We start from the raw sequence: 21637 nt of genomic DNA on the forward strand, positions 1-21637 counted from the left end.
CAGTAGTCAAAGATAGAGCAACTTCCTCCACTAATTTCATCAAAAGTGGTATCCCTTAAAGGTATGTTCTATCACCTACCCTCTTTTTTTGTTCCATAAATGATCTCTTTCCAACATCTAACCCTAATCACTCTTAGGTATGACTCCAATCTGAATACTTCAACTCATTTTCCCCCCTCCTCACTCTAATACTTGTTCGTGCTCTCACTCATACTTAACACATCCCCTCTTTAAATCAAATTTTAGCAATAACTTGGAATAGGAAAGCAGCAACCAGGTCATTCCTTCAGCAAACATTTTGTTTTCCTTGTTTGTAAATTCAGAGTTTTTGTAGCCATACAGATGATGTTCTTATTGATAAAGAAAGAGAAAAACAGCATAATAGTAAATTTAACATAGTAATAATTACAGAGGGGCTACCTCTCCAGTGCTATCAGAGGAAAGAGTGGACAGTATTGCATTCATATAAAAATTGCATTTCTCTTCCTTATATATATTGGTGGAACCATTATAATTTTTCTCTAATTCCCTTATTAACAAAATAATATATACTTCAATGGAATGGATGAAGGCAAGCAAGTATGAATATGTACATGTATATGTCTGTGTATGTATGTGTATTTATAGGTATGTACATGTGCATGTATGGGCATTTATGTATATATGTGTGTATATGAGTGGATGGGCTGTTCTTCATCTGTTTCCTGACACTACCTCACTGATGCAGAAAATGGCAATCAAGTACAATAAATAAATAAATACTTTACCAGTAAATCTACCAGTTATAACTATCTATTTATACTGTATATTTTCATCTTATTCCTTTGAAAACAAAATAATATATACTTTAATAGAAAATTTACCAGTAATATCTATATATATTTGTACTGTATATTTACAAAAAATTGTAAATATGCCAACCTAAACAAAAACTGCACAGTTCCCTTTCCTGCTGTGTTTGCAGAGTAACAGAGTATGCTTTGATTCTTCATTCCAAAAACTCAGAACACAACCTTGAAACTATGGTGTGAAATCTCATATGATGAACAACGGTGCATGTTGATGGATCCATGACAATATATTTCTTTTATGGTCAACAGTGCTAAAATGCAATTTCTATCTATATCTCCTAAATGTCACTTGAATGCATTTGTTCATTTCATAACAATGCACTTCAATGTTGATGGATCCATGACAATATATTTCTTTTATGGTCAACAGTGCTAAAATGCAATTTCTATTTACATCTCCTTCAAAATGTCACTTGAATGCATTTGTTCATTTCAAAACAATGCAGTTCACCTCTACAATAACATCATTATGTTGGGCATATCTTCTACTCTATCCAGGAAACCCAACATAATCAAAATTACAAAACATGCATCCAAAAGCTCGGGGTGTTGAATAATTGTCACAATCATTTCTATTGTGAGAAGTTTTTCATATCTACAGAGCTCTTATTTGCCCAAATATGGAACAAAGGACTACTCTCATATTTAGAGGGGTTTATCCTCCATCTCTGTATTAGCCAAGGTGGAATCAAAAGCCTTCTATCTCATTAATTCTCTTAACATTACCTCTCTCCAACCATCCCTCTCTGTATGCCATGATGGTGCTGCCTGCTCACTATTCTACAGGAATCATTTTGGCCACTATTCCAGTGAACTATCTATACATGTCCCTGTCACCAACACCTGGTCCTGTGAATCATGTCTGGATGCTGCATCCCATTGTTTCTGTATGGAAATAACCACATGAAGGCTGACTATCATGATACTGCCTTCTTCCCTCACACAGAAAAGACATGGAACTCTCTTCCTTCTAATCTTTTCTTTAAGGCTTCGGTCATGGACAGAAGTCCTGATCAAGACCAGGCCTTAAAAGAAATATAAAGAGGATTATGAAAGGGAAAAAGAGGAGAAAAGGGAAAGCATTTACGAATCTAGAAGCAGTGAAAAACCTGTCTTTTAAAATGCTCCAGGTCATAATTATTGGTCAAAACATGAGAGGGTAGGGACTTGCAAAGCTTCATGGAACAGGGAAAGAAGCAGTTATTAAAATGATCCCCCCTTGAGTTGTTAGTGCTCACAGTTATCATGTGATGCAGCAGCTTGCCAAATACTGCATGATCTAGTTAGTGGTGGGGGTACACAAGCAGCCAGCCCAAGAACTAAAACTTAAGTAATACCAATAGGAGAGCAAAAGTGAACCAACACTGCAGCGTAGGGCAAAAGGATCAAGTTTGGAAGGTAGCCCAGGACAGTTTATAAGACAGGCAGCTTTCAACTCAACTCTCTCGAGTAAGGATACAGAGCTAGAACCAACCCAAATGCGAGAGCAGTACTCTGTACAAGGATGAATCAGTTCTTTACGTAAACAGAGCAACTGCTCAGAAGAAAAGAAAGTTCTACATCTAAACAGGACTTCCAGTTTCCCAAAGGTAGACTTAGCTATTTCCATAATGTGGGGTTTCCAAAAAAGAGTGGTTGTTACAGTTATAGCAAGAATGTTCACGGAGTTGAGGAGTGGAACTACAGAACTGTCAAAGGAAAGATGAGTTGTGAGGAGTTTTTAATAGAGAGATGGGTAGAAACTTGGTCCTAGAGGCATTTATCTTAACATGATTTTGTCCATCCTACTGAGATATCCTGTCCAAGTCTGGGTATAGTGATACACTTCTCTACATGCAGTAATCATGGAAATTATCTAATAATGCTTCCCTAAGCCAACAGAATAATCACACAATTTTGTAAATGAGTAACAATCAATATCTTACTTTTACAGGCCATAATATCTCCCAACATATATTTCAAACCTAGAGTACAATTCAGCATGAAAAACAGACCTTATACCAAGGTTTTCAAGGAAATCTATAACCCTCACAAAAATAACAAAAAACTTTTTGTTTTGAAATTGAAATATAATGAAACACTTCTATACTTGAAATAATTATGGAAAATATCTCATAATGCTTCCCCAAGGTGACAGATACTCAATAAATACGAACAGAATAATCACACAATGTTCTAAATGAGTAACCATTAATATCTTATTTACAGACCTTAATGTCCCCAAAAATATATTTCAACCCCAGATTTAACTGAGCATGAAAAGTAGTCCTTATACTGAGGTTTTCAAGCAAATCTATTACCATCACAAAAATACCAAAAATTAAAAGGAATTTTTTGGCCCTAAAACCTTTATCAAAATTAAAATTTTACATAAGGATACACTTCTATAAAAGAAATAACAATGGAAAATATCTAATAATGCTTCCCAAGCCAACAGATACCCAGTAAATACGAAAAGAATAATCATGCAATCTTGTAAATGAATAACAATTAATTACTTATCTACAGGCCATAATGTTCCCCAACTTATATCTCGACCCCAGAATCGAATTTTGACGACATGAAATGCTTCTATATTCAAAATAATCATGGAAAATATCTCTAATGCTTTCCCAAGGCAACACATACTCAATAAAAACAAACCAAATAATCACAGATTCTCTTAAAAGAGTAACCAATAATTACTTATTTACAAGCCATAATGTCTCCAAACATATATTTCAACCCCAGATTTGAATTCATATAACCTTTCCATCTTTAAAATATCTGAAAACCCTGAGGAGGGCTGATTAATTTGTACAAAGTCTTAACTTTACAATGTTCATTTGAGATGGTCTTGACTTTCATTTCTACCTGTGCAATATCGGTAAAAAAAAGAAATGTCCAACTTGATGGCTGGATTTTCCAATTAAGCAGCTGTATCCTCACATCAAGCAAAAGAAAAAATCAATTCATTATAAGTCACAAATAAGACCCCAATAATACCTTTAAATCCCGGTAGATTATATTTCTTTCATGTAAGTAACCGAGGGCAAGGCAGATCTCTGCCCCATAAAACTTGGCACGCTCCTCAGGAAATATGCGCTCCTGGTTAAGGTGAAAGAACAGCTCTCCTCCATTGACATACTCCATCACAAAACAAAGACGATCATTTGTTTGGAAAGAGTATTTCAGGTACTGCAATAAATTAAGGAATAAAATACAAATTAAAGTTCTTTCAATATCTCAAATCACCAATTAAGAAGAGTCAAAATATAAACAATTACTCTATGATCCAAATAACATAAGTTCTGAAGCATGATAAACCTTTCTTACCCACAAGCTTAGCCCTATGAGCATCAGAGAAAACACAAGCTCGGTGGGGTTTGAAATGGGTTAACCCTCAAAACGGGATTTATCTGTGAAAACTTACCTTCTTTGACAATCATAATACCTATTAGGCTATTTGATTCTTGTTCACAAAGACTCAACAACCATATTGCTGATCCTCCCAGGTCTATGACATTACAGCACAGTGATGAGTTGGCATTGAGCTCTACCTGAGGTCAGGTTGCTGAGGACTGGCAAAATGCAACCTTTAAATAAGGGCAAGGGGAACAAAAATAATTGGTCAAATTACAGAGGTACAATTCAATACAATACAATACAAGCGGAAGTGGATCATAGGGTAGGGGAGGGGGCGAAAATTCTGGGAGCCTTGAAGAATGTGTGGAAGTCGAGAACATTATCTCGGAAAGCAAAAATGGGTATGTTTGAAGGAATAGTGGTTCCAACAATGTTGTATGGTTGCGAGGCGTGGGCTATGGATAGAGTTGTGCGCAGGAGGATGGATGTGCTGGAAATGAGATGCTTGAGGACAATGTGTGGTGTGAGGTGGTTTGATCGAGTAAGTAATGTAAGGGTAAGAGAGATGTGTGGAAATAAAAAGAGCGTGGTTGAGAGAGCAGAAGAGGGTGTTTTGAAATGGTTCGGGCACATGGAGAGAATGAGTGAGGAAAGATAGACCAAGAGGATATATGTGTCGGAGGTGGAGGGAACGAGGAGAAGAGGGAGACCAAATTGGAGGTGGAAAGATGGAGTGAAAAAGATTTTGTGTGATCGGGGCCTGAACATGCAGGAGGGTGAAAGGAGGGCAAGGAATAGAGTGAATTGGAGCGATGTGGTATACCAGGGTTGACGTGCTGTTAGTGGATTGAATCAAGGCATGTGAAGCGTCTGAGGTAAACCATGGAAAGCTGTGTAGGTATGTATATTTGCGTGTGTGGACGTATGTATATACATGTGTATGGGGGTGGGTTGGGCCATTTCTTTCGTCTGTTTCCTTGCGCTACCTCGCAAATGCGGGAGACAGCGACAAAAAAAAAACAAAAAAAACAATTCAATCGAGATTACTTAATAAGGTGTACAGCAGAATGGTGACAGAGAGTGGCGGCAAGCGTTGAGCATCAAATTGAGAGAGAGAGAGAGAGAGAGAGAGAGAGAGAGAGAGAGAGAGAGAGAGAGAGAGAGAGAGGAGAGGAGAGGAGAGGAGAGGAGAGGAGAGGAGAGGAGAGGAGAGGAGAGGAGAGAGAGAGAGATTGTGGCTTTAGACATTTGTATGAAATATACTTGGAGAAAGAGATTTGTATGTGGCATTCATGGACCTGAAGCACCAGAAAGAGCCAAAAGAGATGCCTTGTGGAAGGTATCAACAACATATGGTCAGGGGGTAAACCTATCAAATGCATAGAAAAGTCTTTATTATGAGAGTAGGAAGGAAGGAGGATGATTGGTTCCAAGAAGTAAATCTGGGTTGTGAACAATGTTACCATAGCTGTTTAATCTGTTCATAGACAGGGTGGTGAGGGGTGGGACTAAAGTATGCTGGGGAGGGGATGAGGGGGCTGGGATGAGAGTTGGTTGCTGTCTAAAGAGAAATAAGTCTGAATAACAAGAATCTGGAAGAAGTGAAGTGCTTTAGGTATACAGGAGTGGTCATGGCAATGGATGGAACCATAAGAGATGAAGTAAGCCAGAGGGTGGGGGTTGAAGTCTAAGGTCCAAGGGAACAACGAGGAGTGTGTGGAGGGAGAGTTCAGTGTTTTTGGGGCAAAGATGGGTACGTTTGAAGGTTCTGACCAACCGCAAAATAATGGAAGAGGATGGATATGCTGGAAACTAAATGCCCCAAAGAAATATGAGGTGTAAGGCAGGTTGACTGTGTTAGAAATAACATTGTAAGAACAAAGTGTGGTAGTAAATGCGGTCTGACTAAGAGAACTAACCAGGGTGTACTAAATGGTTTAAGCACATGGAAAGGATGAGTTAAAAAAGTCTGACTCCAAGTATATATATGTGTCAAATTTCAAGAGAGTAAAGGGGAGGGGGAGACTGAGGAGATGGAAGGATAGAGTGAAAAAAGCTCTGTGGTATCCTGGCCTGAACATGCAAGAGGGTGAAAGGCATGAACAGAAATGGAATGAAGCAGTGTGGTATATGCAGGGCAACATGCTGTCAATGGGCTCAATCATGGCATATGAATCAGATGAAACCACAAAATGGTTTGTGGGGCTCGACTGAATGATGGAGTCTGGTTTCAGTGCATTATAAAAGTAAATGAGATCACTGCTGACTCACTCCCCCTCAGCAAGGTGGGAAAAGGTGAAAAAGTCTGAAAAAACAAAAACTCTACAATGCATAATCTAACACAAGATTAATAAATCAACCAATTACTAACTGCTGCACCAATACAACAAACTTATGATCACCCAGCTAGCCTAATTGATGAGTACACTATCATGTGTTGTGAGGCTCTAAAATATGGGAAAAGTACTTGCAATTTATGCTATGAAACAGAAGAAAGAAAGGAATACATATCTATATCTCTCAAGCCCAGAAGCGACAGACTTGAGGCAAAAGTCAACTTACAGCAACAGTCATTGCAACAAGTGATGTGTTTTGCTGGCAGTATGGCAACACCTCACCAATTCATCACAGTGTCACAGATATAAGATGGTTACTATATGGTTCTGGATCTCTATGATAAAATATCGCAGGCCTAATAGGTACTAGATTTATCAAAAAGGTCAATGAAACAATATTAACTTCCATCATGCAATCACACTCTCAAGTGCTCATAGGGCTCTGACCATAGGTAAAATTATCTTAATCATAATTAAACTAACTTACAGTAAGGAACGGATGATCCACAACCTGTAACACACGGTTTTCAGTAAGTGTGTGAGCCACCTCATCTCGTTTAATGATAACATCCTTCCGCAGAATCTTTATAGCATAAAAATGGTTGCTGCTCTGTTGGGGGATCACATAAATTAGTATTTTATGCTGAGATTCTTTCAATACTGTCACACATCTTTCTAAATAAAAGATACTGCTATTTCATCTCCCATGAAGTGAATTTTTGTATGGCTTGATGAATGAATATCATCTCTTTGAGATAATCACAGTAAAAAAGTATATATACAGCAATATCTTACCTTTTCACGACAAAGAATTACTTTTCCAAATGTTCCTTTTCCAAGTACCTTAAGGAACTCGAAGTTGTCTAGTGTCTGCAAAGAAAAAATATAATTACTCCAATAACCTTCTCCTTGTTTCTATGTACCTTTTTTTTTTTTTTTTTTTTTTCATACTATTCGCCATTTCCCGCGATAGCGAGGTAGCGTTAAGAACAGAGGACTGGGCCTTTGAGGGACCTAATATCATCAATTCTATTCCTATTCAAGGTAATGAGGTGCAGCAGGAGAATGAAAGAGAATGGTTTGTGAGTAAGTTTGAATGGGAAGGACTTGGAGAAATCAGAATGCTTTATGTATCTGTGAGTGGACTTGGCAGCTGAAGTGAGTCACAGGGTGGGAGGAGGGGCTAAGGTCCTGCATGAATGAAGGAAAGTGTGGAATGAGAGGTCAGTGTCTGTCAGACAATGATGGATTCGTTGCAAGGTTTAGCAGTCCCAACAGCGTTGTATGGACGTAAATCTTGCATAATGAATGCACAAGAAATGAAGAGGATGAACATTGAAAATGAAATGCCTGAGGACAATATGTGGTGTGTGACCTTAAAAATACTCGCTCCATCTCCTCTTAAACTCTTCCTTGCCTGTTACCACTTCCCCACCTGCTCCCCTCATTGCTTTTTGCTTTGTTGCTGTCTCCCGCGTTTGCGAGGTAGCGCAAGGAAACAGACGAAAGAAATGGCCCAACCCACCCACATACACATGTATATACACACACATCCACACAAGCAAATATACATACCCGTACATCTCAATGTATACATATATATGCACACACAGACACCTACATATATACACATGCACACAATTCACACTGTCTGCCTTTATTCATTCCCATCGCCACCTCGCCACACATGGAATAACATCCCCCTCCCCCCTCATGTGTCCGAGGTAGCGCTAGGAAGACAACAAAGGCTCCATTCGTTCACACTCAGTCTCTAGCTGTCATGCAATAATGCCCGAAACCACAGCTCCCTTTCCACATCCAGGCCCCACACAACTTTCCATGGTTTACCCCAGATGCTTCACATGCCCTGATTCAATCCACTGACAGCACGTCGACCCCGGTATACCACATCGATCCAATTCACTCTATTCCTTGCATGCCTTTCACCCTCCTGAATGTTCAGGCCCCAATCACTCAAAATCTTTTCCACTCCATCTTTCCACCTCCAATTTGGTCTCCCACTTCTCTTTCCCTCCACCTCCAACACATAAATCCTCTTGGTCAATCTTTCCTCACTCATTCTCTCCATGTGCCCAAACCATTTCAAAACACCCTCTACTGCTCTCTCAACCACACTCTTTTTATTTCCACACATCTCTCTTTCCCCTACATTACTTACTCGATCAAACCACCTCACACCACATATTGTCCTCAAACATCTCATTTCCAGCACATCCACCCTCCTGCGCACAACTCTATCCATAGCCCACACCTCGCAACCATACAACATTGTTGGAACCACTATTCCTTCAAACATACCCATTTTTGCTTTCCGAGATAATGTTCTCGACTTCCACACATTCTTCAAGGCTCCCAGGATTTTCGCCCCCTCCCCAACCCTATGATTCACTTCCACTTCCATGGTTCCATCTGCTGCCAGATCCACTCCCAGATATCTAAAACACTTTACTTCCTACAGTTTTTCTCCATTCAAACTTTTTTTTTTTACTTTGTCGCTGTCTCCCGCGTTTGCGAGGTAGCGCAAGGAAACAGACGAAAGAAATGGCCCAACCCACCCCCATACACATGTATATACATACATCCACACATGCAAATATACATACCTACACAGCTTTCCATGGTTTACCCCAGACGCTTCACATGCCCTGATTCAATCCACTGACAGCACGTCAACCCCGGTATACCACATCGATCCAATTCACTCTATTCCTTGCCCTCCTTTCACCCTCCTGCATGTTCAGGCCCCGATCACACAAAATCTTTTTCACTCCATCTTTCCACCTCCAATTTGGTCTCCCACTTCTCCTCGTTCCCTCCACCTCCAACACATATATCCTCTTGGTCAATCTTTCCTCACTCATTCTCTCCATGTGCCCAAACCATTTCAAAACACCCTCTTCTGCTCTCTCAACCACGCTCTTTTTATTTCCACACATCTCTCTTACCCTTACGTTACTTACTCGATCAAACCACCTCACACCACACATTGTCCTCAAACATCTCATTTCCAGCACATCCATCCTCCTGCGCACAACTCTATCCATAGCCCACGCCTCGCAACCATACAACATTGTTGGAACCACTATTCCTTCAAACATACCCATTTTTGCTTTCCGAGATAATGTTCTCGACTTCCACACATTCTTCAAGGCTCCCAGAATTTTCGCCCCCTCCCCCACCCTATGATCCACTTCCGCTTCCATGGTTCCATCCGCTGCCAGATCCACTCCCAGATATCTAAAACACTTTACTTCCTACAGTTTTTCTCCATTCAAACTTACCTCCCAACTGACTTGACCCTCAACCCTACTGTACCTAATAACCTTGCTCTTATTCACATTTACTCTTAACTTTCTTCTTTCACACACTTTACCAAACTCAGTCACCAGCTTCTGCAGTTTCTCACATGAATCAGCCACCAGCGCTGTATCATCAGCGAACAACAACTGACTCACTTCCCAAGCTCTCTCATCCACAAGAGACTTCATACTTGCCCCTCTTTCCAAAACTCTTGCATTCACCTTCTTAACAACCCCATTCACAAACATATTAAACAACCATGGAGACATCACACACCCCTGCCGCAAACCTACATTCAATGAGAACCAATCACTTTCCTCTCTTCCTACACCTACACATGCCTTACATCCTCGATAAAAACTTTACACTGCTTCTAACAACTTGCCTCCCACATCGTATATTCTTAGTACCTTCCACAGAGCATCTCTATCAACTCTATCATATGCCTTCTCCAGATCCATAAATGCTACATACAAATCCATTTGCTTTTCTAAGTATTTCTCACATACATTCTTCAAAGCAAACACCTGATCCACATATCCTCTACCACTTCTGAAACCACACTGCTCTTCCCCAAGCTGATGCTCTGGACATGCCTTCACCCTCTCAAATCAATACTCTCCCACATAATTTACCAGGAATACTCAACAAACTTATACCTCTGTAATTTGAGCACTCACTCTCATCCCCTTTGCCTTTGTACAATGGCACTATGCACGCATTCCGCCAATCCTCAGGCACCTCACCATGAATCATACATACATTAAATAACCTCTCCAACCAGTCAACAATACAGTCACCCCCTTTTTTAATAAATTCCACTGCAATACCATCCAAACCTGCTGCCTTGCCAGCTTTCATCTTCCGCAAAGCTTTTACTACCTCTTCTCTGTTTACCAAATCATTTTCCCTAACCCTCTCACTTTGTACACCACCTCGACCAAAACACCCATTATATCTGCCACTCTATCATCAAACACATTCAACAAACCTTCAAAATACTCACTCCATCTCCTCTTAAACTCTTCCTTGCCTGTTACCACTTGCCCACCTGCTCCCGTCATTGATGCCCCTATAGATCTTTCGTTGAATCACTATTCAGCTCCAAAAATGTTTTCTTGTTCTTGTAGTCTATCGATACTCTCTCCCTCAATTTCTCATTTGCCCTCTTTTTCAGCCTCTACACCCTCCTGTTGGCCTCCTGACACTTTCTACTGCAAGCATATCTGTATATATACACTCCTTCCCTACATAAACCTATCTTTTCTATCTAACAAGTAACTTTTAACTTACTCATCCCATAACTTACTGCCTTTTTTTAAATGCCTGCATCACATCACATCTTCCTCGTGCCACACAATACACCTTCACGTGTAAGCAATGGTCCTCCCAATAACTTCCCTTCCTCACTCATTTCCCATATCTTATTCACTTTCTCCTTATGCCATTCTTCACATAACCTCTCTTGGTACCTTCATACACAATGGCAAGCTAACATTCACTCCCCCCTCTTTCTACCCATTTCCTCTCATCTTTAAAAAATTACAAACCTTAAAACTCAAATCCTCCAAGAAGAGATCAGACATCCCATCATCTGCCCCTTCTTGGTACATTTACATCCAAAATAGTCTCTCCTCTACAAGCCTATCAATAAGTACATATCCCAAAAATGCACACTCAACACTATCCGTACTCATTCACATATACAAACCTTTTTTTTAAACCAGGTATTCCCAATCATCAATACTTTTCAGTGCACAACTCCAGAATCTGTTCCTCTTTACTTACAAGTGGTATTCCATGCCCCTAAACCATACCCTTAACTGCTACATCACCCACTCTTGCATTCAAACCTTCCCCTTCTAATACTCAATCTCACATAAAAACTGCTGATACACTCACTCAACTACTCCCTAAACACTCGCATATCTTCCTTGCTCTTCTCACATAATAGGTTCATAAACACAGAAAATCATCCATCTCTCATAATCCATTTTCACTCTCATCTACATCATTTAAGAGCTCACCTCCTTATAGTCTTTAACAAATTTCCACAACTCTTTCAGCAAAAAAGTCACCATCTCCTTTGCTCTTGCCCTCACACTACCACTAGACTTTACCCCTCAGCCATTCCCAATCCATTCTTCCCCCTTCCCCTTGAGCTTAGTTTCACTCAGAGCCAAAAAACCCAGGTTCCTCTCTGCAGGCATAATACCTATCTCTCCCTCCTTCTGATCTTGGTAACATCCACACACATTTAGACACCAGGACACCCAAGTCTGAGCCTTTCAGGAGGAGGAACCCTCCTCGCTTGGATCCTTCTACAACCACTTTTAGATACTGATATGCAAGGATGGGAGGGTTTCTGGCCAAGTCCACCAGGTGACACCACAGTGCGGTAATGTTGTGTGTTAAGCTATGTGACAAGAGTGTAGGGCAACAAAGGAGTAAGCATTCAGTGTTTCCATTGCGGTAGCTACATCATGGGCATGACGGGTCTTATAATGTGCTGAAATTGTGTTTATGACATTGGAGTGAAGAGATGTGCTCAGAACATAGGAGGAAAGGGTAACATGAAAGTCTGGAAAATGTAGTTTCTGATGGGTGACTAAGTAGCAGGGTAGAGTTTAACCCTCAAACAACTATGATCATCAAATGATGTTGCACAGTTCACTGTTAATATCATCAGTGGTTCCCAGTTGAATTCCCAGCTAATATTTGATTTCACTGTCCATACATGTTGTCAACATTCTCCTGTCAGAGCTGTAAAGAAAAAAATATAACATGCCTTAGTCACCCATAAAGTCTTCAAAAATTGTGTATAACACACAAGTTCCCACTCTCTTGCCTCAAGTGAAACTAATGAAAATTCAGTTTAGAATAAAAAACTTATTTTAGGATCCGTTCCTATACACTGGTGATAAGAAACCATTAACACTATTGACAATATGATAATAGAGATGAGTTGGTGTCTATTCAAGAGAATAGACACCAAATATATAGAAATTCCTCCCCGCATTGTTCAGATGGGTGATCTAAATACACACCAATTCTTCTCATGACACATGCATACATTACAAATGATGTTTTGTATTCATCATCCTTCCTAAACTTTTCTAGAAATAACTCATTCTCAGATAACTTAGCCTCCCTTGCACCTTCCTTACAACATGCGATACTTACAATTTTTCTTTTTTTCTTAGAGCTCCGTGATCCTTGACTATCTTCATCATCATCACTTGAATATTTCAACTGAATTTGTTCAACCGACTCAGCCTCCTGGATCTGGACACAATGCCCAGATGATGATTCTGATATCCTCTCAGACACTTGCTTAATGGCTTCCATCCATGCTTCCCTGCAGGTAGGCAAGTGTTATCAAATAATCAGTAACAGTTTATTTCTTATTATGCTCCCTATAAAACTGAGATTAAGACATTTCAAAAATGAATTTCTAAAGGTGCATTTTCACCTTTTGGGCCCCACTAACAGAAATATTTAAACAATATAATTATTCAAGAAATAAGACTAGCTCATTAAAATATCCTTAGGAAATGTGAGTGGTCTGAAAAGAACACTGTTTGTTAAAAATGCAAGCTCTTGGTAATCACCTAAAGCATGCACGGTGGACAAATTTTGTTATTGTTGGAGTTGCATTCACACTATGAAACAAAGAGGAGGAGGCTATAGGCTACAGATGCATCTTAGAACATGAGAAAACTACAGAAGCAGCACATCCTCAGGGGCTTGTTGTTATGGATGATCATGATGAAGATTTGAAGAGGACACTAAGAAAAATGAAAATATGCCAATGGTGAAAAGTACCACTCATATTTTGGGCAGCTCTTCCTCTGCCTCTTTATTATTGAGAACAGAATCAAGAGCCTTCTGACTCACTGATTCTCCATGCATCTACTTTCTTCAACCATCCCTCTCTAACTACCAAGACATTTCTGCCATCTCCATGTTCTTTTCTTTCCTAATTTTTTTCATTTCTTTCACTACCTCATCCTAAAACAAATTAAAGCTACATTCTTGCTGAAGACCAACCCTCACTTGGAACAACTTATTCTCACAAAAATGCCCTACTCTCTTGATAAGAACTCACTACTTCTAATAACTTTCCTTTCTCATCACATATTCATAGCATCTTCCACAAAGCATCTGTATCAACCATATCATAAGCTCTCTCTAAATCCACAGGTGCTACAAGCAAATCCTTCTGTTTCTCTAGGTATTTCTCGCACACATTCTTCAAACTAACATCAAATCTACACATCCTCTACCACTCCTGAAACCACCCTGCTCCCCCCAAAAATGATGCTCTGAGCATGCCACCACCCTTCAAGCAACACTCCTTCATGTTCTTTACCATTTACAGGGTTCCCACTCTTTTACTGACATAAAATTCCAGGCTTTTTCTAGGATATTTCCAGGATCTTCTATAATGTCAACAACTTGTTTTGGACTCAAATAAAAAGCCCTTTCAATTTTCAAAGATTCAATAATTTTAGCGTTAGCTATTTCCTTGCAACATTCATCCATAACTTCCTCTGAAAATTGTTTCTCTCTTGTTAAAGTTCTTGGTTCCAATTCAATGCTTACTAAACGCTTTGAAAGTAAACATGCGATACTTATAAAAATTTCGCAATCTTTGAACGGATTTGTATTTCATGATATTGCATTGGGAAAAAAAGACTTTCACCCAATCTGAGTCAATAAGAGTTGACTTGGCAAATGCGAAGCATGGTTTTTCAAAAAATTGGCCGTCACAATCATCATTAACCATTGCTTTCATTACTCCATAACAGATGTGAGCAAGCGCTATCGAGACCGCGATTTTAGTTCGATTCGTACAACTCGCCCCACAAAAAAGCCGCGATGTAGCAATAAAGTATATTCAGAGTACGAAAGCGAGGGACGAATGAGGCCCAAGGGAAGTAACCTTTTCCTAACTTCCGTTTCAAGGGTTTTTCCCAGACATTTTCAATTTTACGCGTTTTCCAGGCCTTTTCCCGGCCGGGAGCACCTCAAATAAAATTCCCGGGTTTTTCCCGTTTTCCCGGTGGCGTGGGAACCCTGCATTTACACTCAAAAACTTATACCTCTGTAATTCATACACCCACATTTGACCCCCATACCTTTATACAATGACACCATACAGGTATTCTGTCAATCATCTGGCACCTCCCCGTGATCCAAACATACACTGATAATTCTAACAAATCAACTATACGGTTACCTCACTTTCTTAAGAAATTCATACACTCAGCTGCCTTGCCACATTTCATCTTACAAAACATTTTCACTTTTTGTATAGTAACCAACAGGGAAAGGACAACTAACATGCCCTAATCATGGCCATCTTGGGTGAACCAAAAGTAAAGAAAAACGAAATCAATTAGCTCTGCAAACATTTGCAGACCCATCTCTTAAAGCAAGAAAGGTTATATGAAGAGCAAAAGACAATAGATGGAAGAGAATTCCACAACTTAACTGTTTAAGGAGGAGGCATCATAGCATCTGATCCTATTTTCTTTTCACCAAACCACTCACCATGAGTCTTCACTTACCACCCTGACCTAAACATTATACATTTGCTCCCCTACCATCATACACATTCAACAATCCTTCAAAATTCTCACTCCATCTTGTCATACCATTACAGCCTGTTAACCAATTCCCCATTTGCCCCTTTCACCAAAGTTCCCATTGTTCTCGTTTTTCTAATTGTTAACTTCCTTTCACATTTCTTATACTTTCTGAAGCTTGCCGATCTCACTTAACCAACTCTCATTTGCCCTCTCTTTCAACCCCTGTACATTCCTTTTGACCTCCTGCTGCTTCTATTGTATATCTTCAAATCACTCACTCCTTCCCCATAAGTAATTCCTACACACCTATCTCATCTCTTTCACAAGCATTTTTCTTACTTCATCACTCCACCACTCACTACTCTCCTCACCTGTCCACCTCCCATCTTCTGCATGCCATATTTTCTCTCACACATGCTAGCACTACCTCCCTAAATTCCTCCCATCTTTCCTAGTCAACCACATACATATATCCCTCTTTTTGGACCAAATATTTCCAATCGCCATCTCTTTTTCAGCACATATCTCATTAAGCTGTTCACCACTCTTATTCAATCCTATATACCCTCAACGCCACACAATTCACTTTTGCATTCAAATCATCCAACACTAATACCCAGTCTCTCGCATCAAACATGCTGACACACTCACTCACCTGATCACAAGACACTCATTTCTCCTCACCATTCCTATGATGGCCTCATGCATAAGCACTAATAATCACCCACCTCTTGTACTCCATTTTCACTTTTACCCACACTAATCTGGAGCTCACTTTTTTACACTCTCTCACACATTCCCACAACTCCTCTTACACCTGAAGTGCTACCCCTTTTTGAATTCTTGCCCTCATCCTAACTACTGACTTTGACCTGAAAACATTCCCAATCCATTCTTTCATCTTTACCCTAGAGCTGTTTCACTCAAAGCTAGAACATTCAAGCTCCTTTCCTCATACTACCTACATCTCCCTTCTCATTCTGGTTACATCCAAAAACATTCAAACACCCTAGCCTGAGCATTTAAAGATGATGAGCACTCCTCGCTTGGCTTCTTCATCTGTTCAAACTTGTAGATTTTGAAATAAATGAAAGGAAGGGTTTCCAGCTCCCTGCTCCCATCCCTCACAGGGAGTATTTGGGTAGTATTCTTTCTTCCTTATCCCTATCTTTCCAATCTTTTACAAAATGGAAACTGACATCTCCAGTCCATATAACTGGTGGTTTGGGCTTCTCTACATTTTTCAGGATAATTTCTATTTCTTTTAATACAACATTCAAGTCCTCTAGTGACTTGTATACATCACACTATTACCTATTTGTATTCTTGTGATGTTCACTGCAATGTGTTCACATTTCTTATAGATAGCCTTCACCAATAGAGTGCTCACCAAATTGCTATGTGCATATATTGCCAACCCTGTTTACCTTCAATCCTTGAAGCATGGAATGTTTGTTTACACTTTAAACCAGTTTCATTTCTCATAATTCAAGCAAGCTAAGATTTTGTCATGTCTATTAATATTACATTATTTTCTACAGTGGTTTGATGAAAAGAAAAAACCTGACATAAAAAGATGTGCGGCATGTCTGTTGGAGTGAGTGGTATTGCAGTGGAATTTTGTAAGAAAGTAAGTGACTGTATCGTTGATCAGTTAACAAGGATTCTTAATGTACATATAGCTCATGATGAGGTCCCTTGGAATTGGCAGAATACCAACATAGTACCAGTGAATAAAGGCAAGTAGGTCAAAAATGAGTGTTCAAGTTACAGAAGCATAAATATGAGGAGTGTACCTGTTAAGTTGTATGGGAGAGTGGCAACTGCATGGGTGGTGGCATGTACTGAGCATATGACTGGGGAGCAACAATATGGTTTCAGAAAAGGTACAGGATGTGTGGACCAAGTGTTTGCTTTGAGGGATTTGTGAGAGAAACATTTAGAGCAACAGAGCGACAGAATTAGAGAGATTTATGGTAGAGAAAGTACGTATGAGAGAGTTGGAGGTATGGTAAAGATAGAAAGTATGTATGAGAGGGATGAAGAGGTTGGTTTGGACAAATAAAGAAAATGATTGAGGACAGGATGGGTATTCATATTGAAAGTAGATGGAACAAAGACAAGGTGGAAATGAAGGAGGTGGAGGATAGAATGAATGAAGCTAGAAGTGTTCAGGGCCTAATCATGCAGAGGGTGTGAAGTATATATGGAATAGGGAGAATGGAAGCAATGTGGTATAAAGGGGCAACATGCTGTCAATGGGCTGAACCAAGGTATAAGAAGCAATCATGGAAACCACAGTAAGGACTGTGGGGACTAGGAGTGGATTAGGACTGGTTTCAGTGCATTATGTATGTCTGCCAGAGAGTGGATATGAGCAAATGAGGTCATTCTTAATCTGTTCCTGGTAATACCTTGTTGATGCAGGGAACAGTAAACACATTTAAAAAACAAAGTATTCATCAGAATTAGAATTCTCACTTATCAAGTTTTGAATACTGAGGTACAATGAATTATTTTCCATGGCTCATTATCGCAATTTCTGATTTGTTTTTTACGTGCCTGGTATCGGGTATTCTTTCACATGTGTTGTTCACGTATTTCCATTTTATCACAATTTTCCCTACTAACCCTCAAGGGGGCATTACTCAGAAATTCAATCACTCAGTGCACCAATAATCATCTATGAAATGACAGATCATCATTCAAAAGTAAAAGAAAATGTACAGAGTTACATTACAGTTTTTATGAGATCTTGGTACAGTAAGAAGTGAGTGCTTGGATGTGTTGTAAAAAATGTTTGATGTCTCCTAAAGTGTCAGGATGACATGGAGATAAACATCTCTCTGTTCCTATTGAGCCTGTTATCGAACTGCACATTAATTTAAGTAGCATTATGAGGTAAAGAACCTGAATATATTTAGAAATATTACACTTTTCACACAAACATTCTGGGTGAGGGAAGTTGGCTGGTTAAGAATGGTGGGGATGCTGAAGGATTTATTTCTTTGTACAGATGTTCCTCGACTTACGATGGGGTTACGTTCCGTTAAACCCATCGTTAGTTGAAAATACTGTAAGTTGAAAATACATTAATACATTCAAATTTGTACATCTAACCAACCAAACATCATAGCTTACACTAAACTACTTTAAACATTCTCAAAACATTTACATTAGCCTACATTTGGACAAAATCATCTACCACAAAGCCTATTCTAAAATGGAGAGCTGAATATCTCATGTAATTTATCGAATACTGTACTGAAAAAAAAAAATGGTTGTATGGGTACTCACCATTCACATACACAGCTGAAAGCACACTGGGCTTGAAGAATGTTTGAAGCATATTACACAAAAATTAACAGCTAGATGATGAGGATGCTACATCTACAGGGCCATCAATTTCACTCTCTTCTGATAAGGCTCGAAAATTGCTGGTAGAAGGTACTCATGATCGCGTGGCTAACTGGAAACTGCAGCTCGCTGCTGCTGCACAGCATCACGAGAGAGTATTGTACCGCATATCACTAGCCCGGGAAAAGATCAAAATTCAAAGTTCGAAGTACGATTTCCACTGAATGCATATCGCTATCACACCATTGTAAAGTCAAAAAATCTAAGTAAACCATCGTAAGTCAGGAAGCATCTGTATATCTTTAACCCCTTAACTCTCCAGATGGATATTTACATGTCCCAGACGACACCTCTAGATGCAAATCTACACCAATTTTAGCACTTCTATTTCAAGGCTGCCTGCTGCTAAAATGGCAATGCATCATACTTTCTCTGAACAGTCAGTCATCCTGCAGCCATGCAAATGACAACAAATTCTGGGAAAAATCTGAATGGCTTTTAGCTAGATTTAAAGGACCAGGCTAAAGATTATAATGAATTTCAAGACAATGATGATCTGTCTTCGGATCAAGCGGCTTATCATTTTATGGATGCTGACTCTTCCAGCCAGTAAAGCTGATCAAGTTGAGGAAGCACAAAATGTTTCTAGCAAAAAAGGTGGTAGTGCTGTCAGTGTCCACCTAAACTTGAAAGCACTGCATCTAACTTTTTTTTTATGATCGCATCTGATTGGTGTGGCATGTAATTTACAAACTTTCCTAATTTTTCTGTTATGAAAAATTCATGATGATTCATAAAGATCATAACAAGATTATCAAACAAAACGAAACATAATCAGTAATAAAATTTCATTTGTGGGTAAACGACATGACAGTTTGAGAATGGATGCAAGCATATGTGGCCTTTCATCGGCAGTTCCTGGTACTAACTCGCTAACATGAGAAAAATCAAGTATGAGAGAAAAAAGAGAATTACATAAAACTTGCACAGTAGCAACTCACATGTCACTCAGACCTAACTTCCACTAAATTCACCTTCTAAGTCACTACCTTCTATGCATTTCTCATTTTATTCTTCTTGACTTTCCTCATCAGCTGATACATTTCCTACGTGTTTCTTTAAATTACTTGAGTAATCTAACGATCTAAGTATTGTTTGTAGAGTCATCCTGTACACATGACCTTCAGGTGGATGACTATGCACTTATAATTGTGGTTGTAGGGGTAACGAGAAAAACTATTTTTTTTTCTTTCACCCTCTTGGTGATGGAAGATAAGCTGATAACAGTGCAATAAATGAGCCAAGTATCCAAACAGTGGTGGGAAAATTTAGCACACCAATTGATACCAGCCACTGTTTCAAGGTTAATCTTAAAAATAGTCTTGGCTCGTCTTATCATCTTTCTATCTAGTCTAGTCTGGGCAATTACTATATGAGTAATTTGTTCTACAGTTAAATTCTCCTTCTAATTTCCAGGTACAATATCCATCTCTGTTCATCTGGTTGTTTATGTATAAATGTGCAACTCCATTTGAAATTATCATAATTCTTCTCAAGCCTTAATCTAATTTTTATGGAACGTTCCTATGGCTTCGAACTTCTATTCTACCTAGGTGCAAGAATCAATATTGCTGTTAGAAGCAGTGAAAAGTTTTTATCGAGGATGTAAGGCATGTGTACGTGTAGGAAGAGAGGAAAGTGATTGGTTCTCAGTGAATGTAGGTTTGCGGCAGGGGTGTGTGATGTCTCCATGGTTGTTTAATTTGTTTATGGATGGGGTTGTTAGGGAGGTGAATGCAAGAGTCCTGGAAAGAGGGGCAAGTATGAAGTCTGTTGGGGATGAGAGAGCTTGGGAAGTGAGTCAGTTGCTGTTCGCTGATGATACAGCGCTGGTGGCTGATTCATGTGAGAAACTGCAGAAGCTGGTGACTGAGTTTGGTAAAGTGTGTGAAAGAAGAAAGTTAAGAGTAAATGTGAAAAAGAGCAAGGTTATTAGGTACAGTAGGGTTGAGGGTCAAGTCAATTGGGAGGTGAGTTTGAATGGAGAAAAACTGGAGGAAGTGAAGTGTTTTAGATATCTGGGAGTGGATCTGGCAGCAGATGGAACCATGGAAGCGGAAGTGGATCATAGGGTGGGGGAGGGGGCGAAAATTCTGGGAGCCTTGAAGAATGTGTGGAAGTCGAGAACATTATCTCGGAAAGCAAAAATGGGTATGTTTGAAGGAATAGTGGTTCCAACAATGTTGTATGGTTGCGAGGCGTGGGCTATGGATAGAGTTGTGCGCAGGAGGATGGATGTGCTGGAAATGAGATGTTTGAGGACAATGTGTGGTGTGAGGTGGTTTGATCGAGTAAGTAACGTAAGGGTAAGAGAGATGTGTGGAAATAAAAAGAGCGTGGTTGAGAGAGCAGAAGAGGGTGTTTTGAAATGGTTTGGTCACATGGAGAGAATGAGTGAGGAAAGATTGACCAAGATGATATATGTGTCAGAGGTGGAGGGAACGAGGAGAAGAGGGAGACCAAATTGGAGGTGGAAAGATGGAGTGAAAAAGATTTTGTGTGATCGGGGCCTGAACATGCAGGAGGGTGAAAGGAGGGCAAGGAATAGAGTGAATTGGAGCGATGTGGTATACCGGGGTTGACGTGCTGTCAGTGGATTGAATCAAGGCATGTGAAGCGTCTGGGGTAAACCATGGAAAGCTGTGTAGGTATGTATATTTGCGTGTGTGGACGTATATATATACATGTGTATGGGGGTGGGTTGGGCCATTTCTTTCGTCTGTTTCCTTGCGCTACCTCGCAAACGCGGGAGACAGCGACAAAGCAAAAAAAA

At 39.6% G+C, this 21637-nt stretch overlaps 1 protein-coding gene across 2 annotated transcripts in view; it reads right to left on the reverse strand.

Annotated features, from left to right (window-relative positions):
- Positions 1 to 21637, reverse strand: part of Akt (Akt kinase) — a 60132-nt gene that overhangs the window by 22453 nt on the left and 16042 nt on the right. For both annotated transcript variants that reach the window (XM_071673141.1, XM_071673142.1), the window contains exons 5-8: positions 13037 to 13211; positions 7328 to 7402; positions 7020 to 7142; positions 3837 to 4028 (exon numbers count right to left, since the gene is read on the reverse strand). In XM_071673141.1, the coding sequence (XP_071529242.1) occupies positions 3837 to 4028; positions 7020 to 7142; positions 7328 to 7402; positions 13037 to 13211 (565 nt within the window). The remainder of the gene's footprint in view (positions 1 to 3836; positions 4029 to 7019; positions 7143 to 7327; positions 7403 to 13036; positions 13212 to 21637) is intronic.

This window comes from Panulirus ornatus, chromosome 18 (genome assembly GCF_036320965.1).
Source record: "Panulirus ornatus isolate Po-2019 chromosome 18, ASM3632096v1, whole genome shotgun sequence".
NCBI classification, from domain to species: Eukaryota; Metazoa; Arthropoda; class Malacostraca; order Decapoda; family Palinuridae; genus Panulirus; species Panulirus ornatus.